At 39.0% G+C, this 27,645-nt stretch overlaps 1 protein-coding gene across 1 annotated transcript in view; it reads right to left on the reverse strand.

Moving 5' to 3' along the window:
- Positions 1–1,232: 1,232 nt before the first annotated feature.
- Positions 1,233–27,645, reverse strand: part of ext1b (exostosin glycosyltransferase 1b) — a 133,214-nt gene continuing 106,801 nt past the window's right edge. The window contains exons 4-11 of the mRNA XM_022683328.2: positions 26,026–26,145; positions 21,094–21,226; positions 18,685–18,803; positions 14,096–14,191; positions 9,686–9,775; positions 7,564–7,724; positions 6,689–6,860; positions 1,233–5,222 (exon numbers count right to left, since the gene is read on the reverse strand). Coding sequence (XP_022539049.2) covers positions 5,037–5,222; positions 6,689–6,860; positions 7,564–7,724; positions 9,686–9,775; positions 14,096–14,191; positions 18,685–18,803; positions 21,094–21,226; positions 26,026–26,145 — 1,077 coding nt within the window. The 3' untranslated portion in view covers positions 1,233–5,036. The remainder of the gene's footprint in view (positions 5,223–6,688; positions 6,861–7,563; positions 7,725–9,685; positions 9,776–14,095; positions 14,192–18,684; positions 18,804–21,093; positions 21,227–26,025; positions 26,146–27,645) is intronic.

Genomic DNA, 27,645 nt, shown 5'->3' on the forward strand with positions numbered 1-27,645 from the left:
AGCCTGAAGGTCAGAGAAGCCAGTTTGGAATCAGGAGGTCACCAGTTCCAACCCCATGGTCAGCAGGAAGTGAAGTAGGTGAGTGTTTTTTTTTTTTTTAATTTACCAAGCATTCATGGCTGAGTGTGTACACATTAGATTAACAATCACATGGTTGTGGGTTTGATACAGATGAACTATGCTTAAATGTTTGTGGGAACACCTTCTAAAGAAAGACGTATTGCCAACAGAATAGGACTCTGGAGCAAAGAAGCATGAAGTTGTGGGCACCATGGCTAATGGCCATGGCCAGGTATGGACTAGAGTAGTGTAAAGTCCACCAGCATTAAGCTGTGAAGCAGATACACTGCCTGGCCAAAAAAAGAAAAAAAGTCTCCACCTGGATTTAAGTAAGTAAATGATCTGGGGTTGATGCTGCAGTTGGTCTGCAGGTTTAGGTTCAGTAACAGTATGTGCTGAAAGAATGAGGTCAGCTGACTACCTGAATATACTGAATATAGACCAGGTTATTCCATCAATGGATTTTTTCTTCCCTGATGAACACGGGCATATTCCAAGATGACTGTCGGGATTCATGGGGCTGGAATTGTGAAAGAGTGATTCAGGGAGCATGAGATCATCATTTTCACACATGGATTGAGAGAGTTCACCACAGAGTCCAGACCTTAACCTCATTGAGAATCTTTGGGATGTGCTGGAGGAGACTTTGTGCAGTGGTCAGACTCTACCATCATCAATGCTGCTGCAAGATCTTGGTGAAAAATGAATACAACACTGGATTTAAATAAATCTTGACATTGCGGAAGCTTATTTTATTTTTAATATTATTATTATTTATTTTTTTGGCCGGACAGTGTTTATGGTGATATAGTGATTATCTAACACAAAGGCCGGCCTCAGTTATACATCTGTCACTAGATGCAATCAGATCTTCACAGAAATGCTCTTGAAATTAGTAGAAAGTCTTTTTCTGTAGAGACTGTTACTCCAACAAAAGCAGGATAAACTGTTAATATCATACCGTACCTTACTGTTGATTTCAAAAGAAACATTGAATGAGTAGGTGTCCAAGTGTATAGAATATAAAACATACAATTTAAAATATAATATTACTATACCTTTAGGCCAGGGGTTCCTCCAGGTTAGTGGGTTTAACTAGTAAGTGGGAGACATGGGTTTATAAAAATCAAAGAAATGATGATTAAAAAAAAAAAAAAAACACATTAGCCATCTTTCATCATATCCCATCAAATGACTTTTATTCATTTTCTTATAAATCATTCTTACAAAATTGTCATTATTCTATTCTCTTTATTACCTCTATAAAAAGTATTTTGTTAATTACAGGGAGAAAGGAAGAAGGTAAGGACAGGAGGGAGCAAAATTATATATTTATATATATATTTTTATATATATATATAAAAGTCGGCAGATTCTCCTAAGTACTGTAAAGTGGTCATGCAGTTCTGGGGGCCTTGATGAGTGTGTAATGGATGGTGAGAGACTCCAGTGTAAGAGTGTAAAGCTGCTATCTGGCACGTCTTCAAGGGCTGCTTACGATGCCCCTCTCCTCCATTTGAAGTGGCTTATAAAATTCTCAGATCAAATTTAGTCAAAAGGCACAATCAGAAAAACTCAGAACGTCTGCTAATGCCGGCCCTGGCGTCTGTCTGAGAGCCGTCTTCCTTATTGCTGATCACAGAAGGTTACGCAGGACTCAACACTAACGTCCCATTCATTTACAGACCATCATGCCAGTTACAGGTACAGCTTTAGAAGAGAATAGTCTCTCTCTAAGACCAGACAGACAGAATGCGGAAAGTGTATTACAGTATTACAAGAAAGCAAACCCAGTAGAAAAACAGTAAAATTCTAATAATAATAATAAAAGAACCAACAAAAATAACATATTCTTAACGCCTCCTTGTTACCACAAGTCTTTGGTGACGGAGTTTGCAGTGGCAGCAGAATTAGCATTTCAGAAGATGCCAATTAATGATGAATGCCTTCTGACAAATTGATAACACTAGTGTAACAGCACATAATCATTATCATAATTATCATCGTCATCGGCTGATTTTGCATCTACTCTCATAAATGAAATGGGCCACTGGCATAGCAAACGTGTCAATACAGCTGGACATGGTGTGTAATAATCATGCCCCTGCCCTTTTAGAAACAATGCTGGAAAACAATTAAAAGAAAAGGCAAAAAAAAGACAAAATGTACATCTTACACAAAAATACAATTTTTGATGCTGTACAGCCATCCCTCTCCAGCTCGTGTCAGATATCGTATACTATTATACACATTTGCTTGGTTTTATTCGTGTGAAAATAAATACAGTTTATGTACAGCAAGTCTACATTTCCCAAATGTCTGATTTGTCTATGAAACTGTGCAAAGCTAGAAAAAAAAACAACTCTGATATGAGATGGTCACAACTCAAAACAAGAACCTAAACAATCATAGAGAAAGGCTTGAGACATATAGAAGCAAAGACGAGGGTTTACTGAACTTAACAGTTGACCAAATGTGGGCCAGTGGTCTTATATCAGATAGATTGCAGATTGCTTTATACTTAATTTACAGCATCTGTTGAAGATGCACCGATATCGCGGATCAGAAAATAAATGCTAGAAAAATAAAGGGATTTTTTTTTGTATCTGCTCCTGTGCTTGGTATCTTGTGTTTTTGTGTCTGCAGCAGGAGACTGGTGTAAATCTCACATCAGGACAGCTGAGAGATATTGCAGACTGCAGACACAAAGACGCTTTACTTCAGGGTTCTTTATTACCCTTCTTTTCCAGTTCACTTATTTAAAAATGTCAGTTCAAATAAATTAGATTTTTTTTTAAGATCATTATGAAAAAGAAATTGGCTGGGTGGTAATGAAATGTGAGCTCTGTAGATCAGACAGAATACAAATGCCTAAAGAGTACAAAGGAGTCAAAATCAAACACGAATTGGGCTCGACTAATAAAATGTAAATTAGATTTTGGGTTAAACAAACTAAACAAAGAAAGAAATGTAGTGTATAATTTATAATTAAACGTAAGATCATCTGTAATTTGCTCATTTCAACCAAAATATATATATATATTTTTAGCACAGCAGATCTAAATGTATTCCTATTTATATTGGGGAAGTTATCTTCAGAAATTCTACTGCAGAGCAGCATATAGTTTTTTTAAGGACTCTAGAGAGGGGTGCAGGGGGGCTTTGGCTCACAGCTGGCTCACTTTAAGTCCAGTCACCTTCACAAAAGGCCACTAAAGCACGGCGCTCCTTCAAGTCATCAGACATTCAAGTACCTGTATATGCGCAGAGACTGGCAAGGAGCTCCCCTCCACTATAAAGTCCAACACTTCTGCACTGGAGACTGCAGAGAAGCACAGGGGTCTGCCGCCTCATCTTCAGCGCCATTCCCTTGATATAAAATCAATGACTGAAAGGATGCACATGTGTTATTTCATAAAAACACACCTGTAAAAACGAGGACATACGTCTCGTTGGTGCGGGTTAGTAGTGGGTGAGGAAGTCTTGTACATGGAGGCGAGGAGTCACAATAAAGAACAGAAGACTGCTAAAGGCTGAAAGATGAGGTGGTGCCATGACCCTGACAGAATGATAACTCATTCTTCATTGGGCTGGAACAGAACAAAGATGGAAGGAACTGCTTGCTGAAATTTGGCCTATAAGTCATAAGGAATCCTGCCGCAGTGTTTAGGGCTTTTTCCAAAGCTAGCACTTCGTGGACAAAAGGGATTGTGGACTATTCACACACATTTTGCTCTTTTTCACTGCATGGTACGTTGATTAATTTACTCTTTTTGTTTTTAGGTACCTGGCTAATGCCAATTTATGCTTCTTGGGTGCATACTCTATGCCATAGTGATGATAGCCTGATGTCCACCTCCCCAAAAATCTAACTATGCGTAGCGCTGCCAATCTTTCACTAGTTTTATGGTAAATCCAACCAAAATATATGTCCTTTTCACCATGTGCCAGGTTAGCACTGTTAGTTGTTTTGTACCAGGTACAATATTTGCATAGTGAAAACTAAGCAGAAAATAGAAGAGCATAAGAGAATCATTGAGACAAATAGAATATTTATGCACCATGCAGTGGAAAAGCATCAATCTTTGACTTTGTCTAAGTCGAATAATAATGTTCAGAATTGATGAAGGAAATTCAGTGCATAGATAGAAATTTTAAATAGATGTTTTTTTGTGGGAGTGATGGTCTATCAGTTAAAAGGCAACATATTTAACAAATCTTGGCACTGAAGGATTTTAGCAGTTATCTACAAAAAAAAACAAACAAAAAAAACAACTCACCCTTGATTTTGGTTGCATTCGCTACCTTTACTACAAGTGGAGATATCAGATATTGAGATATTGGCATTGAGGAGGAAATGAACAGTTCCCTTGTCAGAATAAAGCAGCAAATTCTGCTTGTCACTTTTTCAGAAATGTGTGTGTACGTACTGCTCACCTCTGAAATGATTTGAAATGAATTAAATGATACTGTAAACCAATACATACAAATACACGATGAACAAACATATAAAACCAGTCGTCCGAGATGAAGAATGAGGCAGAAGCATGGCATTATGCACTGATTGGTAGGTAGGATGTTTCTGAGACTGGGAGGAGATGTTGGTGACTGTGGACTGTGGTTCGGATCCTGATGGAGTAAGAAGTTAGTAGTGTGAAGACACATTGATGCATCCCTCCTGTCTTCTCCCGTATTCTCTCATGTGCTGGCAAAAAGATAGTCATTTACGGCATTCATTAAAAAAAAAAGTCTTTCAAAGAGTCTCGTGGTCAGTTGTGTAAGTGTGTGTATATGTGTGAGTGTGTGTGTGCTGTGGGTGCACCTTTGTGTGCGTGAGTGTCCCCAGACAGCGCTCACATTCTGCCAGCTCAGTCACTGACGGTGTACTGAGTGGACGAAACCCCTGTGGTCCTCTTTCCCTCCTCAGAATGTCTTACCACCCCCTGCTGTGCGGCCAGTAGGGGGCGCCCGTCTGGTCAAAGCCGCTCGATCTCCCTGTATTTCTTGCGAAGGATGGATACCTGGTCCTTAAACAGGACCGGGTCGAGTCTCATTTGAGAGTGGACCAGGGGCATGCCGCCAAACCAGCTGGCGAACTTGTTCATGCAGGTCTGCCGCTGGGCAAAGTGGTCCGGGTCTGCCCAGCGTGATGCTCGGGATGACTGGGGGAGAGGAGAACAGGTCAAAGTCAGGTGATGTTCAGGACGTGAGGACATATGTTTTCCTTTTTTTATGAAAATGATAATGGGTGTTGAGAGGGCATGACTGTAGCAGGCAAAGCAGGGTTTTTTTATTCACACTGTATAGAGTGCACATACATTATATGGACAATAATTGTATTTTTTTTAATCCCATTTTCTCCCAATTTACACAGCCAATTACCTAACCCACTCATTAGGACTCCCCTAATCACATCCCAATCACACCTCCTTTGATACATGTGAAGTCAGCCACTGCCTCTTTTCAAACTGCTACCGATGCAGCATGGCCGAATAGCATCACAGCGCGCTCAGAGGAAAGCACAGCAACTCGGTTCCGATTCATCAGCTCACAGACGCCTCATGCTCATCATAATCACCCTTTTAAATGATGTGGGGAGAGAGCGCCATCTACCCACCAGAGAGAGAGAGCAAGGCCAATCAGGGCTCCGGCAGCTGATGGCAAGCTATATAAACAGGATTCGAACGGCAATCTCCTAATGGGACAACTACTTATTACATCTACAGAAGCTTTTATGACATTCCAGTCTAAATTCAATAGGCATTAAAATATGGACTAGGTCTCCCTTATATATATATATATATATATATATATATATATATATATATATATATATATATATATATATATATATAATCTGATAAAAAATCTGATTTTTTGCTCAGATCAGATTCGGCTATCCTGAAGGTTCACATTCACAAATGTAAGTGAGCTGTATCTGTACCTCATATTTGAGAGATGACTCGTAGCTTTATAAAGGGAAATAGATGTGTTAGCAGCTCATATGTGGAGCATCTTTTGCTGGAGTGGAAATAAAAAAAAAAGCTGGTCTGAAGTTCATGCTCAGGTCGAGGAGGAGAAAAAGGCCAGGCGGTTCAGATCTGAGCCACATTCAGCAAAAAATCTGATTTAAATCACTTCATCCTGGTAATGTGAACGTAGCCTAGGCTGGCCCCATTTTCAGTGCAAATCCCAGATGGAGCTCATGTTTAACCCCTCTCGGTCCTATCCCTCACTCTGATTCAGTCTGATTCACTATCATTCATAGTCTGTGAAATAGTGTGTTATGTGTCAGGACTGGGTTGTGCTATCAATCTATCATGTTTTTCCCTTTAAATTTTTTATGGATCCAGTGGTATCTTGCTGGGATATCTAATGTAACCCTGCTGCTGTCATACAGGGTGCTGCATGTTTTAGTGTTGTTTCTGCTGCAGCACACCCACTTCAACTCAGGAAGGGTTTGTTTATTTGTGGAAGCGGTGCATCAAGTGTATGAGAACATGGAAAACACCAGAAATATTCCAGCAGTGCTGCTCCACAACCAGATGGAGATGGAAACTGGTGTAACCCATCAACACAAATACAGCATGCAATAAAAAAAGCAACTCTTGACATTAATTTTCCATACCTGTCCCATCATGGTCTCCTTATACTGCTTCTTCTGGGTGACCTTGATGGGCGGCAGCTTGGTCACGGCTGAGACCAGGAAATTCATAAGAATGTCCTCACAGTTTGCGAGCTGGTCCACCATGTTCCTCAGGCTGCTTGGCAGGAAGTGTGTGTACAGGTAGTGGTAATATCTGGAGAACAAAAACCAACAGAGGACAGAAATGATTACCAAATTGTTCCACAGACAGAAAGTAAATTGAATCAAATTCAGGAAAGCTTGAACAATGTCTGCCATGTATTTCTCTATATATGATCAACTGGCTCTTATGCAACTGTATGTACAATAAAGCATTGTGAGGTTATGAATATGGTCTTTAAGCAGGTATAACAGTACTAGGGGTGGGCGATATGGCCCTAAAATTCTATCACAATATTTCATGGTATTTTTGCGATAACAATACTCTTGGCGATATGACAAAGCACTTAATTAAAAAAAAAAAAAAAAATCAAGAATACACTACTGCAACAAAATGAATATAAAATTTTATTATTGCATACGATATGATATGGCACACCCCTAACTGCGATATTAAAAATGACAAAAGTTTTAACAGAAGTCAATGATCCAGAAAGTCATGATACTAATAATGCACTCCAAATATCTCCATATATCCAGGATTAAAGTAAAATCTACTTTATATAGTAGATGTATAATGGAAAATTGAGAACAGTGTGAATTTTTCTTTTGCTAAAAACAGCAAAAAGAAGTACCCTGATGTGATAAATTAGAGGTGGGTGATATGGCACGATATTTCAGGGTATAATATCGATATTTAAAAATGTTGGCGATATTATCGCGTACGATACAATATGGCACACCCCTAAAAACAGTACCTATGGTAGATGGCAGCTCCAGTCAGAACCATGGAGTAGTCGTTGGTCCACTTGGAGGTGTAGCCCCAGCGCTCCTTATTACTGTCCCAGAAATGACTGCGGGCAGGATATCCCACGAGCCTCTCTGGGAAGCTCTGCCATACTGTAAAGGCAAAATCCACCTGCAAGCAACAGACACACAGATTATAGCATAATACACCCAGCCAAAGAGTGAATTTAGGTCATATTACCTCAGGGCTCAGTGTGTTAGACATTACTGTACACCACTGTCAAAAGCCTGAATTACAAAACTACTTGCCCAGTTCTGCTGTACAAAGAGTACCTTCTTATTTACAGTACACTAACTTTACAGCCCATTCACAGTACTGCTTTTGTTCCATACCCTAGCAAATTACAGATAAAATAAATGATTTTAAAATACTGCTTAAAATACTGTTTTTTTTAGACTTGTTTATTTTACTAAATATATACTATCAGATACCGTTTAAGTTTTCTCCTCCTAAAATGAGCTGTTTTTAAACCATTTGTCCAAATGTACTTTGATTAATGTTGCCATCTAAATAACATCATGCTCAGACTGTGAAACTAATTCTACTTAAGCAATAATACAATCAAGGTTTTTGCTATAACGTGTAATATTGGCACTGCTGTGCTACGGTCAAACCTCAAGTGTATTAATGTGATTATATTACAGTTTTATTTTCACTTTTTAATAAAAAGATTTTGAGTTAAAGAGGATGAGAAAATACGATCTGTTTGGTTCTAAACATGCCACGAGTTAAAATAGTTCCATTGCTGCTCTGTTTGTAGCTGTGCTGTTTGGCTTGTAAACACTGCATCATTGCTAGGGTACCTGTATGTGATGGAGTAATACACGGAGAGCTTCGGTTACAGTGCATTACCGGCTGATAATGGCACTCATAAAACGCCTCTCAGCCAATCACACTGCAGGGTCAGACTGACTGTGGTATAATTCTCAATGAAACCTAGAATACTGGAATGTGGGCTTGAACACATGTAGATTTGGGTTCTAGGGTTAAGCATTTATGTGATAATGGATCTTGATCAGATGATACTTTTTTCAGATTATACTATTTTCAAATTAGTGATTTTGGGGAGTGTCAGATCAAATGCCAATACACATACAAATTATAGCCAATAGCCAGCAAAACACACTGACACATGTTTGATTTGCCTGTATTAGTTTTACCAGAATTTTTGCCATTTTAGTTGGACTGTGTGAAAACCTGGCTATTGATTTCTGCTCAGAACTCTCAGAACACATCAAAATAAAGTCCTGTCATTTATTAGATGTCTCAGCTGTTCCCTGCTGCATACTGCAAAGGCCTGCATTGTTACAACAATGAACAATCAATATACATAGCACTCCTACTTAAGACCAGTCTTTTTTTCAGTTGCCTTTTTAGTTTTCCAGTCTTTTTTTCAGTTGCCTTTTACAATGGAACCCATATACAGCCAACATCTGGAGCGGCTGTGGCCAGCGGCAGATTACTTTAACAGAACCAGATTCAGAGAACGTTGCCCAATACAAACGGGTAGCACATCAATGCAGGAGGACACACACTAACACTCACACACTCACATTTAGGCGCTGCTGTTCGATGCCCTGCTTTTTCTCAGATCAAAGCTTTTAAACAAATAATTACTGAAACACATCAAACGCATCTGATCCAAAACTCACTGGAAATAAAATCAGCACTGAATTAAAGAACAGCCCAATCTCTCTCTCTCTCTCTCACACACACACACACACACACAAACTATGTCTAAACAGGGGCAAAAACAGCTGCATTCTGATGCCACACCTCTGGCAGTACCATGGCAGCAGAGGGCAGTTGGGAGATTTCCTGCACTGAGGTGTAGATAAACAGTGACGGGGATTTCCAGAGAGGAGGTGGAGGTGATGGAGAAGCAGGGACTCTGAGTGATAAGGGAGGTCAGTAAACAGAGGACTGTACAGTCCAGCTCCTCCATGCTGACACAGCTCAGCTCAACAGCCCCACTGGAGTCCTGCCAACACTGCCCTTAACCCCCGCCACCCTCCGCTGTAGTCCTGAGTTCTGGAGTGTTTGTGTTTGTGAAAGCAGCGAGAGAGTTTTACCTCTGTGGTGGAGAGCACCGTATCCTCATCTAAACTCAGCACAGCGTCCGTGATGATGCTCTCGTACGGCTGGAAACGGCTGCTCATCACCTGCACAGAGAGAGAGAGAAAGAGAGAAATTATTATCTGTATTATTGTATCACTTCTTTTCTTATAATTTTAAATGCTATTGTCATTTTTGTTCTTACTATACAATACTATACAATACCAGTAAAGCTACTCTGAATCTGGGGAATGTGGAGAGCGAGAGAAAAAGTGGTAGGAAGTGAGTGTGTGTGTGTGTGTGTGTGTGCTGATGGGGTAGAAAGAAAAAGGGAGGGAGAGGAAGACAAAAAAAGAACGGTACAGCAGAGGTAGAGAGAGTGAGGGAGGGAAGGAGTGAAAAAATGAGGGAAAGAAAAAGGAGCGAGAGGGAGTGAGAGAACAGAAAGAAAATAATAGAAAGACGACAGGATAGAGAAAAAGAAAGCCAGAATTAGGGAAAGGGTTTAGAGAGGGGAAAGAGAGAAAGGCTCAGATTTATACACAGAGGAAATAGACAATATATATAAAAAGAAGAGTAGAGGAGAGAAACAGATGAAAAAAAAATAGGGAGAAAGATGGAAAGGAGTAAAAGACAAAAAAGGGTATAGAGAGAGTGAAAGGGAGAAGGAGTAGGGCAGAAAGGAAGAGTGGGAAGGATAGCGAGAAAGAATGGTTGAGAGCTACTCTGAAAAAAAAAAAAAGAAGGCGAAGAGAGGGGCGAAGGAGAGGAAATGAAAAAAGGGAGAGAAAGAGAAGCAAGGGATATATATATATATATTCTGTACACACACATTCTATATACACAGAGAGCATGAACGAGAATGAGAGAGAGAGAGAGATGAGGAGATAAAGTGGTAGTGGTAGAGAGAGATGGAAAGAGTAGGGGGGGGTGTACGGTGTTGTGTACAGCTGTTGCAGGCGTTTTATTGTATTATATTGTGTTTGGTTGGTTTGGGTCTGGTATCAGCTCGGCTCAGAGCGACATCAGTCTGATAAGATACTATCTCTCTTACAAACGCTCCCTACATCCCTCCTGCTGCACACTGCAATATTCATACCTTTAAATATTTAGATACGCATGTGTGTGTGTGTGTGTGTAATAGTAAATAGAGAGAGAGAGAGAGTTTCTAGCAGTGCATGAGCGGGTCAGGGACACCGAAATGCTAATGAGAGACACAGGCCTTAGAGCTGTGAGTAGGAACACAGCTACGCTAGCTTCTGGACTCAAACAAAACCACCCACACACACAATCACATTTACACATGCAAACACGCGCTTAAACCCCCAAACAGAAACACAGTTTTGCACACAGAAAACCTCTGTGCCTGAGAACACACTCCCACACACTGGAGGTTAGTATTCTAATAGCATGTTTTTCAAAACAACCAGTTTTCTCTGGTGATTTTGGGTGGTCTAAACTGGATTTGGGTGCTCAATGTGTTTGGACAGCTGCTCATTCAGGTGAGCTAGCTGGTAAAACAGCTCTTGACGAGTTAAGTGCATGTTACATTCGAATTTTTTTCATCCTCATTTTCTAGCTAAACCATCCAATTGACCAAATAGAAACATACCATTATAAGCCACTATGACCAGGATCGATTATGCTGATTGTACAGAGTAGTAATTATGATGGTCATCCAACTCATGATGCCATGATGGTCAACCAGCATGGTAACGATGGTTGACCAAGCTTCACCACACTGGTTGGCCTTAACTAGCAACAGAGTCCTATTTCATGTAATGGGTGCAACTTACATAAGTGGTGGGTCTCCACAAATATTCAGACATAGTGTTAGTAATATACAGCTCTGGAAAAAAATAAGAGACCACTTAAAATGATGGGTTTCTTTGATTTTACCAAACTGAAAACCTCTGGAATATAATCAAGAGAAAGATGGATGATCACAAGCCATCAAACCAAACTGAACTGCTTAAATTTTGCACCAGGAGTGGCATGACGTTATCCAAAAGCAGTGTGTAAGACTGGTGGAGGAGAACATGCCAAGATGCATGAAAACTGAGACTAAAAACCAGGGATATTTCACCAAATATTGATTTCTGAGCTCTTTTTGAATATGAACTTGTTTTCTTTGCTTTATTTGAGCTCTGTATATTTTCTTTTTATTTCAGCCATTTCTCATTTTCTGCAAATAAATGCTCTAAATGACAATATTTTTATTTGGAGTTTAGGAGAAATATTGTCTGTAGTTTATAGAATAAAACAACAATGTTCATTTTACTCAAACATATACCTATAAATAGCAAAACTGAAGTGGTCTCTTACTTTTTCCAGATCTGTATATGAAAATGAGTCTTCATCAAATGAATCACTGTTTATAATGCTAAAAGTGCATTAGAGACATTACGCATCCTGAATATGGAGGCTGTTCTAAAGCTGGTGAATATGAATAGATGTCCTATAATCACAGATGGACGATCTGAAGCTCACTGTGCGACACTTTCAGCAAAGTGCAGGAATTCTGCCTGAAGCAAGCGCTCGGACACACACGCACAAATGCGCACACACACACAGCTACCCTGTCAGTCATGGCTCAAAGGAGCTGTCTCTGCTCCCTTCAGCTGGTCTGGATGGAAACGAACACACACACACTCACACTAACTCTGTAAACAAGACGGCCACAAGCACAACAAACCACAAGCGGACTGGCACCCCACTCTCTACTTCCTGCAGCCAACAGAAAGCTAATCCCTCTCCACTGCATTCTGAATGCTCGGTGTGTGTGTGTGTGTGTGTACAAGCTGCTTGGAATCCTGAGCTATAGACTCTTGAAGGCCCATACACACACTCTGTGGCTAAACTGCAGTCAGCGAGAAGTCAAGGTGAGCAGCTTTTAGCTGAGAGTGTGTGTGTGTGCGCTCTCTGTCACCTGATTCTGAATGTTCCAGAGGCAGATCTGAAGAGGGCACTGCATGATACAGTGGTATTCTGATCTGATTCATATTTAGAATGGGGCTGGTTCTCTTTATTATGGTTTTCTAAATAACATATTTTGATGGAGGGTGGGAGGCACAAATCAAAAATAATTATCCCTCAAATCAGATTACAACTGCATTATAGCCTGTTTTAAACAAAATGAAATATGGGAATGTGCAACACAATTCAAACACACACAGGTAAAGCATTTCTAGCATACTAAAAAAAAAAAGAGCTTAAACATGTTCAAGCAATTCTGCAGAATTTCTATTGGTCCAATTATCAAGCATGATATAATTCATACTGTTCAACTAATGTAAAGAATGAATGTTTGATACCTTTCATTTATCTTTAAGCCTTAACCATATAGATGCACTTTGTAGTTCTAAAATTACAGACTGTACTCCTTTTGTTTCATCATACTTTATTATCTTTCTTTCACCCTGTTCTTCAATGGTCAGGAGCCCACAGGAGAGAGAGACCACAGAAATACAGCTATTATTATTATTTGAGTGGTTGGTCATTTTTCTTAGCACTGCAGTGATAAGCACTGATTAGCATGGTGGTGGTGTATGAGGTGTTAGTCTGTGTTGTGCTGGTATGATTTGATCAGATACAGCAGTGCTGCTGGAGTTTTTAAACATTCCAGTACTGAGAAAGGTAGGAGTGTGTAATAGAGCGGAGGACAGTGAGAGAACAAAGTGTTTAAAAACTCCAGCAGCACTGCTGTACCTGATCTATTACTACAACTACAAAATGTGCTGCATGCTTAGTGGAGCTGATATGTGAGTGGCAGTGAGTGTAGAGACAAGGAAGTGGTCATAATATGAAAAATCAGATTGAACTGAGTATATAGGTTTTAGTTCATGAAATAAGGCCGACATAAGATTGGAACATTTCTAATTGTCCTTTTTGATACAAAGTGAAAAAGAGTAGAATATCTGAATACTGGCTTCTATTGAATTCTATAGTGTTTTAAAAGCATATGGCAATGTTGTATAAAAGCATGTGCATGTTTATGATGTTAATGGGTGAAACTTTTCCAATGCGAATCAAACAAATCATGCATAATCAATAAGAAAAGAGTCTAAATAGTATTTGAATTAAGAATTATTGCATTAAAGGCCGTATCAGAGTGCTGACCTGTTTACTGGGCTGTGCTAATAAAAAATGACTGAACTTTCAATACATTGTGCATCATCACTGGGCTCAGCATCAGCATTCACACTGACGAGCAGGACTCATTAAATCTTCAGACACTTCTTCAGTCTGATTCAGATAAATATCACACCGCTGGGCCAGCAAAACCCTGAGCTCCAATCTCACAAACATACAGGAACAGCACGCAGACAGAGTTCAGAATTCAGCAGCAGAAGTGTGAGAGTGTGAGAACGTGTGTGTGCGCCTGTGTAAGTGTGTATTGAGAGTAATATTGTTTCTGGAAGACCCACCTTGTTCTCTCCTTCGATTACTATGACGGGCACGGTGGTGGCAGGCCATCGATGCTTGGCAGGTAAAGGCTTGTCGCAATTCCACAATACAATAATCTGAAAGAGAGACAGGAGAAAAAAAGAGGGAGAGAGAAAGAGGGGGCGAGGGAAAGTGGTAGAAAATGAGAGAGGGGGTAAAGGCAGAGAGGAAAAGAATGAAGCAGAAAGAGAAAGATGAGTCAGAAGTCATTAACAGCACAATAATGGAGTGATTATTTATGCCTATTCATTCCTTTCATTTCCCCAGTTTTCTCCTCGATTACGGTGGGCTCTGGGGGCAGAGGAACACAGTAATTCACCCTGATTCACATTTCAGCTTAAACTGTTCTGAGGGGTATTTAGATTAGCTTTTAAACGCTATGGCTAATTTGAGTGAGCTGCAGTGCACAGACCAAAATAACTGGAGTGTGACGGCTCCAGGATCTGGGTGAGCTTCAGTTTCTCGGGTAATTTATGCGTTCACCTTCAAGTGTCTCTCAGTGATTATCTCTCTGACTTTAACTGATACTGATATTTCCACCAATGAGCTGCTGATTTGAATGTGTTTCAAGTAAAACAGTAATATGCAGCGTTCCTGTAAATGACAGAAAACCCAGCTTACCACCAAATTAAGATCTGTCACCTTGAAGTGTCACAATAATTACAGCAGCCTGTGGTGATGGGTGTGTCTTTTATACTGACGCTCAAACGTGGCAGGACTAATGTATATTTTACCTCAGGTGCTCTGAGATTATATTAATAATACCTGTGGTGTATTGAAAACTAGAGTAAAATAACATATATTGGCATAGTAGTGCTGGAAGGTTTATCAAATTAAATTGATTAATTAAATTACTGTTTTAATACAGTTTTCAAAGTGGCATACTCAAAACTGTATATCTTTACATATATTGTGCTTGCAGGGTTGAAAATAAATGGAAAAAAACATTAGTTTGGATATGTGTTAGCTCAAAGTGGTGCTGTTCGTCACTTTTTTATATAAATTATAAAAAAAAAAAAATAAAAAACGATTTTGTACTATCAAAACAAAATTAAATTGTAACTGAGAATCACTCATAAATGTTTACGAATATTGTTTTATATATATATATATATATATATATATATATATATATATATATATATATATATATATATATATATATAATTTTTACAAAAAAGTGTCTCTCAGCCGAGCCTTATGAGGTAGCTAAACTACATTGCCACACGTATCTTCCCACCCATTCAAATCATTGATATAATTTCTGAAGCTGTGGAACTGTTTTCTCTGGAAAGATAGTACTCTAATTAATACATATGGGATGCCTTTTTGAGGCAAATTCTCACAATTCTTTACTAACCCTCTCAGTAAAGTCCAGTAAAAATGCCTTTCATCGATAGTAGAGACAATTCCAACTTCCAACAATAACAGAAACCATTATTACCATTACTAAACCATTGTTACTGTTTTCAGATAAGCTTAAGTTCTGCACAGCTCTAATCAGAAGCCAAACATCTCGGCTTTGAGTCTTTCACAACTTTTACTTGTGAGAATGCGTCAGAACGGAACAGAACAGATCGTGGTTTAAAAGCACGCTAATGACACTTTTTTGGGGGGTAAGCTAAATGCTGACGGTTAATGGTTGTTAACAACGGAACTCATCGCCGGTGTGATTGGGAGCAGTGTGAGGCGAAGTGCAGGCAGGAGCTGAGGTGTATTTTTAACAGTGATTAGCTGTGGCTTCCTCTGACGCTAATTGGAGAAGCTGAAAGGCAGATGGTATCTCTATCAGCTTCCCCTTGTTCTAGGGGGTGGAGGTATATGTGTGTGTGTGTGTGTGTGTGTGTTAGAGAGAGTGAGGATGTGTACGAGAAACACATTCACTCACACACTTCCACACAGCCACTCTCTCTTTCTCTTTCTAGCTCTCTCTGAAACTGAAACGGTAGCGCACAGCAGGAGACCCTCACTGTTAGTGAGCAAGCCTGCCAGGACTTGCTCAAAAGTGTCTCTCGCCCTCATTTATTTATATCACCCCCCTCCTCCAGTTCCGCTGCGAGCGGGGGGCTCAGCCTGATGAAGGGAAGCAGAGCAGCGCTGGAATAATTGCCACTCCCGTCCCTCCACTTCTCTGGAAGGGGAGCGCGTTCGATTCAGAGAAACAAAGCCGAGCTCTCTCTGCGGCCGCAGCGGCGTTCCGGGCCCCCCCACCGGGCCGAGAGGACACGAGTGCATTTCCCCTCGCTCAGTCAGCAGGGACGCCCTGCATTTAATCCATTGGTCCTGCTCTCTTCTGCTCCCATCCCTCCATTCTCTCCCTCTTCTGCTCACCCGCTCCCTCTTTCCTCGCCTCTCTCTTTCTCAGAGGCGGAGAGGAATCGATACGTTCTGGTTTCTCAGGGCTGCTAACTTCGCAGAAGGTGCTGCTGGATGCCATGGAAACACACGGGCGATCGGGTGGTCCGAGCTGTTATTTAGTCTCAGAGGATCAAACCGGTTTTCTGCAGTGGGGGCAGCGCAGACCAGGCATCCACACACGCACAAAGACGCCACTTCAAACCACTTCTGCTGCCCAAAGGATCCAATCGCCGTGGAGTGGGCAGACAGCAGACGACGGCCGAAGAGCGCCGGTGACCTTTCACCTTTTATAACTTATGCCATTTAATGGCATTCTTTGGCAAACAACAGAACAGCTACATAGAGTTGGATGCAGGCATATATCAGTGTGACAATATGGACACATTAAAATACTGTAAACCTGTAAAATCAGAGCTGTCTGCAGGTAGAAGTGGGTAACACTGTATTTGAAGTGGTCAATTGTTTAATAAACGTCTAATAATCGTTTAAAAGAGGATCAGTAACACATTCATTAAGGTAAATCATTATACTTATTGTAAGTAGATGTTGTGTTGATATGTAAGACATGAAGTAGACTTATTCTGTAATTTCCATTAATCAATAATCAATACTTAACCGAAAACCAGAACCTAGCCTTGACCTCAGTCCAGAACCTAATCCTAACCTCAACACAAAGCTTAATCCTAACCATCAAACCTAATCCAAACCCCAGTGCTAACCTTAACCTCAATCGAAATCTAGTTATAACCCTAACCTAAATCTAAGAACAATCTCTCAATCTCATCCTAATCCAGGTAAGAGCCAGTTACAGATCGCTATAAGCAACATCTGTATAACAGAGAATTTTAAATATCTACATGTGATATGAACTTTGACACTCCAAATAAAGTGAAAAAAACTGATCTCAGTCTTCAGTTAAGGCATCTTAATGATTTACTGGATACTTAGATGCTGCTACACAATATGTCAGGTTAAGAGTCTAATTATGACCACTTAATATAGTGTTACTACTGTAATTACCTGTAAACTAGAGGAGTACATCGGACATCTGGGTTGAATAGTGTTCAGATCTCATTCTCATCTCAAACAAACTGCCACCTGACCTGATCATGGCCAAATAATGTGTCCTATTTTCAGCAAGCTGGAGTAAATACCCAGCTGCAGCCTGAACTCATTCATACAGTAGCTCTTAAGATTCTTACAAGGATTAAGGTAAAACTTAACGTGAAGCATTGCTCCGTCATGAAAGTTGAATTTATATGATGGTTTGATTTCTCTAAGATGCCTCTAGCCAACACATGGATTTGTTTAATTCCACTACCACCATCATCGGCAGCAGCCACACACCTGATTTAATTTAATTAAACACTGCCATATATATATATATATACATATATATATATATATATATATATATATATATATATATATATATATATATGTATATATATATATATATATATATATATATATCACTCTTTATTAATGTTATTTCTATTTACTCTAATATATATGTGAACTAATAAACACATACTGACATACTGCACAGTTAAATATTTAGTATTACATTAGCTATGGCCCTTACAGTTCAAACTGTGTTATTCTCTCTGTGCATATTATTTGAGCACACAGGCTCTGTCTAGCCACTGTTTAGACTTCACTGAATGAAGTCTTCCATTAATACATTTTTAAGACACCATTACTCATTTATGCCTGGCTTTAAGAGTCTGAGAAAATTCCTTGTAAATTTGGCGACGACAAGCTGCCCAAACTGGGGTACTGTAGTAGATAATCAGCCTCATTTCCACCCATTTGTGGGTGGGATCCATCCTACTCTAAATTGGACAGAAATTTAGTTTGATTTTTTTGATTTATCATAAACATTTGACATATGTGAAGAAAATCTATCACATATGTGAAGAAATTTGACATATGTGAAGAAAATCTATCACACTATACTGCAATTTCTTGCATAAAACACAGAATGGATCATATTTATGCCTGAAACTGGTGAAAATGGCATTTTACCACTGTCCCTCAGATTGGACACGTGAGCCGAGCTCTAATTTCAGGACATTAGTTCAGTAAATGCTACTCAAATCAGTCTGAGCACTGTCTGCACCACGTGTATTAAATGCTGGATCCACAGCAGCCAGGCAGGAGATGGTGTTGTACGTTTTGTAGGTGTTGTAGGTGGTGTAGGTGCTGATACCTGAGCACAGTACTGAGATTTGGCGACGGCCACCAGGAGCTTGAGGATGGGCTGGGACTGGGAAACCAGGGGGGTGACTGCATGAATGACTGCAGTGAACTTGGAGTTCGGTTTGATCCCTAAAAGACAAAAAACAAAGAGACACTATTATCAAGACAGTAACTGTTAATCAAACAGCACTAATGAAGCTTAATTCAGGAACCAGGTATTATTATCAGGTCAGCTATAACACACAACACACAGCGTTTCTGGGTTTTCTCTGATGTCCTTTCTTATCTCACCAAACCATTGGAGTTAATGCGTCTGCGGGTCTCTGTTATGGAACAGAAATGACAAAGCCGCTCTCCTCATCTCACCATATTTAATTGCAGCTCTGGAGACGAATGGGTGACATAATCTCTTTTTTTAATTTTAGCGCTAACAAGAGGTGCTCAATCAACAGCCTTTTATTGATTGCGGTGACAAGTGCTGCAGATTAAGATAGAGGCATGCGTGGGTGCTTTAGCAACAGAAGCGATGTATGACTCCAGCCTGCAAATATGGATTTTGCCATCCAATTACTCTGGCCAATTCAATAATCTATCACATCGCACAATAGGCCATTGCTTAGCTATGCGTCTAAATTTGGAAATGACAGCGCTGAGTGCCTCATCTTCTCTGCCAATTAAAACTCTGCAGGGTGGAAAGTAAGAAAAAAAAAAAAAAAAAGGCCTGATTTTAGACACAGTTTAGGTAACATGATGTATCACCGATGATGTCACTATAACACAATGCTGCAGTGTACAGTCTGTGAATAAGTCTGTTAATTGTTGATCCATTTCTAATATTTAATTTAATTAGAACACATTTAAAGCTTTAAATGTCGGTTTAATTCCTTTTAGGTCCAGAATAAAAGCCTTTTCTAGCTCTAACAATTAAAATACAAATAAATACAAATAAAACAAATAAAATACATTAAAGTGTACTAACATTAAACTTTGACAAAATAAATTACCTTAATAACACAGTAACTGGCCTTTTCAGCACAATTTAACATAGCACTTTTCTGTAATAACGCAATTCCTTCCTGTAATAACACAGTATTTCCATGTAATAACAACACTTGCCCTTTGTAACACAATATTTCTCTGTAATAACTATTTTACAATGCTTGATAGTGATTCCACTTAATATAAAAAAAAAAAACGTCTACAACAAATACAGCAATTTCCCTTAATAATACGGTATTTTCCTAATATAGCAAAATTGCCCATAACTTAATACTTTTCCAAACCACAAAATTCACTGGTAATAACACAATCATTAAGTGTAATATAATACTTGTTTATAACACAAAATTCCCCCGTAATAGCACATTACTTGCTCATCAGAAAACAATAATCGCCCTAATAATGCTATATTTACCTGGAATACACAAAATATAAAATACTTAAACAATAATACACTCAAGGTTTTTGCTATAACATGTAATATTGGCACTGATGTGCTGCAGTCGTGCACTACATCTAATATTACCATTTATAGCAAGAAACTTGAGTGTATTATTGTGACAATACCACAATTCTGTTATTACTGTTTATTTTAAGACAAAGAGGATGGAAAAATATGCTCTGTGTTTATTAACAGTGCAAATAGTTACAGATAATTACAAATAATTACAGATTTATTACAAATAAAGTAAGAAAGAATCAAAATTTTTTTTTTTCCATATTTTGTACTGCTTTACTCATCATCATCGTCAAGTTCTCTATTGTGAGTTTTTACACTTCTCCATCTGAGGATGAGCTCATTATCATTCATAGGGAGAAATTAACTATCACTGAGCGCCTTGAGGTGTAGCAGCATTTTCTCGCCAATGATCTCAGTGGCGCTGAAATAAGTGGACGTGTGAGCGATTGGGAGAAAGACCCATAGATGTGGATGAGAAACAGGTTGATGTAGCTAGAAGTGGTCTTTCACTTTCACTTCTCTCCCAAACCACTGCACTGTAGCAGCACAGGTAAAGACCCCCTGTCTGAGATGATGTCCGTTTGGTTTTAGGAGGTTCACAGATTCAGTGCTTCAAAGATTTTTTGCACTTGATGTGATTAATATGGTCGATGTTGGTGTCGTTAGTGCTGCTGCTTTCTGTATGGCTGCAGAGTTTTGGTGAGGTGTAAGCACAAGGTGTCATTGCTTGGTGAGCTTTGGAGAACCTTTGACTACAGTGTTATTATTGTGTAATAACTGCATGCACAGATTGTCTCTCAGCCAATTACATTGCAGGGTCTTACACTGTGGTATAATTGCACATGATAACCCATTATGCATAACCATACATATCCATAATCTTAACAAGAATACTGACTTCCAAAAACATAACATAATTCAAACACAGCACCTTATGCAGTCACGTTAAAAGGCTCTTACCAAGTCCAGCGTAGTAGAAGGGGAAGTCTCCGAGATAGGAGGAGTACTGGGGTAGGGTGAAGAGGCCTCCAGGATGGCTGTTCCACATGAGACTGCTGCGAGCCGTGTGCTGGAGAACCCGGTCCTGAATGATCTGCAGTCATGGGCAAAAAAGGAAGTGTTAAGTCAGCCTGGAGCTGCGTTTACATCGGGCTGTAAAAGCCTCAGCAAGGAGGGAATGGGCTAATTACTCTGTCACTATTCAGAGCCTGGATACAGAGCATTGACTTCAGCTGAATAAATTGCTGTAAACGTGCAATAATGAACGTGTAGAGGCTTCACTCAAACACATCTAATTGAAATGTCAAGCGCGGTGCAGCCCTGGCTCTATAAACAACCAGCCGCTGCACGCCCAGGTCTGTCTGGGTGCCAGCGCGTCGCTGCCGGCACTCGGAGGAGCTACGGCTCCTGCGGCCTTGAGTGGGGCCCTTAACGGCGAACGGCCGCGGTAAAAAGAGACATAGATTGAACCGATAGTTTTTGCCGCTTATATCGCGCCCTTGGGTGAGACGGCATGCTGGCTCGGTGACAGCGTAATCGCTGGCAACTGTGGAATCGCTTCTGATGGGGAGCTGGATGGCTCAGCAATTCAGCAATTGTGTGTTTGTTGTGGATTCTTAATGCTAGCCCTGAGGCGCTTTGTAATACAACCGACAAAAAGGGGGCATAAAATTTAATCTGAGGTGGCGAAAAGGGTGGAAAAAGCTCATTTCGGTGGTTCTCCCTCCACACCGGCCACCTCTGTTTTCTCGGGCCCCCCTGAGGCCAGTCAATAACCATTTGACTCAGCTGAAAAGATTAACTCGTACTCCTTTTGCCCTCACAATAAAAGCCCTTGTCATCTTAAAAATGCAATCAGAAGAAGGGGCTGAAAGGCCGTTTCTCTTGCCTGGCCAGAAACCTGCGTACCTACAAAGTCCTGGCCGGACCTGAAGGCATGTGATTGACGATTCAATTTCGCGGCGGAACAGTCGCAATCTACCGAACGGCGCACGATAAATAAAAACAACAGTTTGGATAGCCACGGTTATGGCTGCAACCCCACAACTCTGGGCAGACAAACAACAACCACCACCCTGTCCTCCTGGGTGAACTGCTGGACTGCTGTGAGAGGTTGATAGTAGCAGGGTGGGAAGCTGCAGTATGTGTCTGGATGCGGACTATAATTGAGCAAGCGCATATGGACAGGCAATTATACAACAGATATGGGGGGAGTTTTCACTGCTATCAAAATACACAGATCTGACTCAGACTGGAAAAAGAAAGGCCTTTAATTCTGGATGAAAGCAAAGCTAACCAAAGCTCGCTTATCTCCGACTGAATTAAAATCATTTACTCATCGCTCCCTCCGTCTTCTTTTCAATCCCGCAAACATATCAGAGCCTCGACGTGTCTAGTGCGACCTGCTCTTGTTTTCTGCTGAGTGATCATCACACTAATGACTTGATAAAGGGAAATGCTAAATTGGATAGACTGAATCCATCAGACTGATGTGAAACTTTGAAACAAACTGTTATTGCTGTGTATTGTAGTCCATTACCAGCAGCACACAATGAAAATAGGATTGTGCACAAACTTCATGGTGAGGGATTGAGATCTGCATTTAAATTTGGTAGCATCTACTTTTTAGTACATTAATATCATCTCCTGATATTACCATGGTATTCGGTATTACTAGGATGTGAGGAAAGAAAAGTAGAGCAGGTAGCACAAAAAGCGTAAATAGTGCTAATGGTTCTACGTTAATGTGGTTTCTGTGACATCTCTTATGTATATATATATTAAAAAAACTAATTAAGAAGCATTTAGTTTTTTTTTAAGAAATCATCTATTTGACAAGCACTGCCCTGAATCAAGTAGGAAATGCTGGTTATCATTAGCTTAGTTAGAATTATGCAATATACAGCTCTGGATAAAAATATTGAATATTTGCACCAGGAGTGGAATAGTTATCCAAAAGCAGTCTGTAAGACTGGTGGAGGAGAACACGTGATGTGAAAACTGTGATTAAAAAACAGGGTTATTCCATCAAACACTGATTTCTGAACTCATCAAACTTTATGAACATCAACTTTTTTTCTTTGCATTATTTGAGGTCTGAAAGTTCTGCATCTTTTTTGTTATTTCAGCCATTTCTCATTTTCTGCAAATAAATGCTCTAAATGACAATATTTTTATTTGGAATTTGGGAGAAAAGTTGTTTGTAGTTTATAGAATAAAACAACAATGTTAATTTTACTCAAACATATACCTATAAATAGCAAAATCAGAGAAACTGATTCAGAAACTGAAGTGATCTCAATTTTTTTCTTTTTAGACTTTTTGAAGTACATCCATTGCTGAGACATATGTGCAAATGCACACACTCAGCTTGTCTAATTCCTTTAGTGCATTATGGCTAAAAGAATAGGGCTATTATTCTTCTAGGCCTAACGCCTAGAGAGGTATAACGCCCCATAATTGATCTATAAACAGAAGAACTGTCTTCTCTGGAATGATGGTGCCTTCTCTGGATAGTAAAGATAATTATTTTAATAAAAGCAGGATAAACAAATTTTTAATACCTTTGATTTAGGAAGAAAAATAAATGAGCATGTTTGAAATACATGTTTGAAAACTGCAGCATGCTGTGTTACTAATATGCTGCCAAATCTTCTGTTTGTGTTTTGGAATGTATCCTCATTTCAATACAACTAACAAACTTTTTTTAACAAACATTTTTAAAAAGGCAATAAAAGTAATATATAAGGAAAATGGTCTCAGTAGAGAGTCCTGCGAGACCATGATAGTGCTCTCTATGATGTCTGTTATTCACTGGAGTCTATCGCAGAGATCTGGAAGCTTTAAATGCTACATTTTTCCTTAATGTTAATATCAAGTTGCTGCATCAAACACTTCCACAATGGTAAACAGAGAACAGAGGAGAGCGATGGCCAGGCAGGCTGCCTTGAGACACCAGCTTGCGGAATCAATTACATTCCTAGTCAACCCTGAAGCACCCTGAGCATTGATCTTAGCAATGAGATGGCACGCAGGGAGAAAATGACAGTTAACAGCAACATTTATTTCCCTTTTATCACTAATAGGGCTTGAATCTAACAATTTGCAGGGGACAGAAAGGGAGAACAATTACCTTCCGCTGCTCTAACAGCTTAACAGAAATTAGCTGGACTGTTTTCACTCTCAGGTAGTCTTTATACTGTAATCTCACTGTGCTTCTGTAAGCATGAGAGAATATCACTTTCTACAGGAGTCTACAGGTCTGGCATTCAAAGAGCTGCTGGAAGAAGCAGCCTGAGCTGAGGTCTGGATTTCATCAGACTAGACCAAGTCTGTGACAAATCAGGTTTTCAGCCTGTCTTGTTACTGTTATGTACGACTCTACAAGGAAGCTGTTAACCTACAGATACTCAGATAAGCTTCAGATTTTAATACAGTATCTTGATCAATGCTGTCGAGCTAAACTATATGTATCTCACTTTTTGCATTTTTTTTTTTACATTAAGTGAATTTGATATTTGTCCTTCACATTTCAATATTTTAATGATTAAATTAATGGACCAATAGAAATACTTCAAAATCTACTCTGACCAGGGTTCATTCACTTTTGACCACTTTTTACAATTTCCATTACTTTTCCATGACTTGAAGGCAAATTTTCATGACCGTATGCTTTTTAAAACATCAGTGCAGACATGGACAATATAACCAATATAAACTATAATCCAATATTAATAATATAACCAATAAATTCTTCAATAATAATAAAATCAGATCCTAAGTCTGAGCTAATGTACTTGTTAGCTTAAAATAGCTTTTCTCCGTCAATAAATAGAAACACAAGGGTTGTAGAGCAAATTTCCATGACTTTTCCAAAACTTTAATTATTTCTATTTTTCCAAAACTTATCCAGACCTGGAAATTGGTATTTTAAGATTACATTACTTTTCCAGGTTTTTCATGACCGTACAAATCCTGCCTGACATCCATTAAAAGTTAAGGTTTTTACCTCTTCTGTAAAGAAACCAATTATTAAGATACAAGTTTTTTACTTGTACAAAACTATGTCCTTTACACTATGTCAAGGTATATTTACTAGGGGTGGGAATCACAGGGCATCTCACATTATTTTCATGATATTTCACCATCTAATCAAGCTGAACTGCTTAAATGTTTGCACCAGGAGTGCCATAAAGTGATCCAAAAACAGTGTGTAAGACTGGTGGAGGAGAACATGCCAAGATGCATGAAAATTAAATTAAAAAATTAAAAAATTAAATTAAAAACCAGGGCAATTCCACCAAATATTGATTTCCGAACTCTTAGTACTTCATAAACATGAACTGCATCTTTTTTTATTTCAGCCATGTCTCATTTTTTTGCAAATAAATGCTCTAAATGATAATATTTTAATTTGGAATTTGGGAGAAATGTTGTCTGTAGTTTATAGAATAAAACAACAATTTTCATTTTACTCAAACATAAACCTATAAATAGCAACAGAAACTGAAGTGGTCTCGTTTTTCCAGAGCTGTATTTCAAGTAAAAGTACTTTGTAAAACATATATAATAATAGTAATACATAATTATTTTAAAAATAATTTGTTTTGTGTCACTTTTTGTTTCTGTATAAGTGTTTAAACAGAGTCAAAAAAGTCAGAAAAGCTTTATGATCTAATCCTACAGAAGCAGATGTGAACATTATACTGTACTTCTGTAGAATTTGGTCAGGAATGTACAGTCATCATCTCATACAGTGTAATGTGCACTACACCTATAAGACTAATTATTGCACAGTTTGCAGTGGGTTTAAGCCACACTCTCCTGAGCAGCATGCTGATTGGCACAGAGACAATAGTGAGAGAGAGAAGAAAGACAGAGCTCATCACTCACTTCCAGAGTGGTGAGTACAATCTTCTCCACTGATGAGAAGTAGGCCTCCCACAGGAACTGCGTCTGCTGCCTCAGAGCCAAAATCTTATCCTGATGGATGGAGCGCACCGTGGAGGGGATCTGGAGGACACAGAGAAGAGTGAACAGAGGAAGAGTGAAGAAGAGAACATAGAACTCAAAAAGAGATGAGTGGAGAGAGGTAGAGAGGAATGGAGAAGAGAAGAGGAGTGGAAAGAAGAAGTGAATTCATGTGGCGTTTAGAGGAGAAAAGGAGTGAAGAGAGTGGAGAAGAGTGAAGAATAAAAGAGAAAAGTTTATGAAAATGAGAGTTTAGAGGAAAAAAAAGGGAACAAAGGAATGAGAAGAAAGGAGAAATGAAGGAGAGGAAAAGAAACAGCAGTGAAAAAAGAAGATAATAGAAGAAAAGAAGTGATGAGTTTAAAGGATATAAGATTTGTAAAAAAGAGAGGAGAACAGTGAAGAACAAATGAAAAAAGCAGATATGAGCATGAAAGAGAAAAGTGAGTGGAAGAGGGAAGAGTAATTTAAAAAGAAAAAAAAGCAGAAGAGTAAAAAGAGAGAAAAAAAGGAACATTTAGTAGTGAATAGTTTAGAAGAGAAAATGAGGGGAAAGAAGAAGAGAAGAAGTGGAGAAAAGAAAAAAATCGTATTTATTTATTTTTTTATTTGGGAAAAAACAGATACTACAAAAACTTTGAATTCACTCACAATGTCGATATGTCTCAGACAACTGTCTCAATAATGTTATATAAAATAAAATAACAATGGTAATATAATAATTTATTTGTTTTATGTTTGATGCATTGTTGAAATAATATTCCCTTTACAATTTAACAGTCTAAATTGTGACTTTTAAATCACAGTCTAAATCACCATTTTTTTTTGTAATCCATTTACTTTATTGAATTTATATTTAGGCAAATACTTATTTACATCAAAACCAGATACATTTCTTCAATACAAAGATGAGAAAAGGAAAGACAGAGAGGAGAATATAATCACCATCATACTGTGGTTACTGTGATAGCTCAGAAGAAGAATGACACATGAAGGTAGAGGGAGGAGTAGTAGTAGTAATAGAGGAGAGCAGTGTTTGAGCTGTTGTGAATGTGTGTGTGTGTGTGTGTGTGTGTAAGAGAGAGATGAGGTTAATACTTGTGTAGTTGTGAATGCAGAGGTTACTGCTGCTACTGATCAGTAAATGAGGTCTGCTGGGAGACCCACTGGCATCATCATTAAAGCCACAGCCTCACTGACAACCCATTCAGATCTTCAGCACTGTTATGAGAAGTGGAAGTGGACACTGAGCTCAGTGGGAGACAGACTGCTACAAAGCTCTCATCTGCCAGCATTAAATTTAGAAAAGAGCAAAGCGAACAGGTCACAGGTAACACTGCCCAGAGAGAGGAGGACAGGAACAGCAGGAAAATAACAATGAGAGAGAGAGAGAGAGAGAGAGAGAGAAAGAGAGTCCTTGGTCTATCTCTATAAAACACACACAGAACTGAATAATTATAGATCATTCTGGGAGATACCTGTTCACTATTTACAGTAATAATTACTGCAGTTCCTGTTTGTATTTTCTATTTTTAAGTATTT

This window comes from Astyanax mexicanus, chromosome 3 (genome assembly GCF_023375975.1).
Source record: "Astyanax mexicanus isolate ESR-SI-001 chromosome 3, AstMex3_surface, whole genome shotgun sequence".
NCBI classification, from domain to species: domain Eukaryota; kingdom Metazoa; phylum Chordata; class Actinopteri; order Characiformes; family Acestrorhamphidae; genus Astyanax; species Astyanax mexicanus.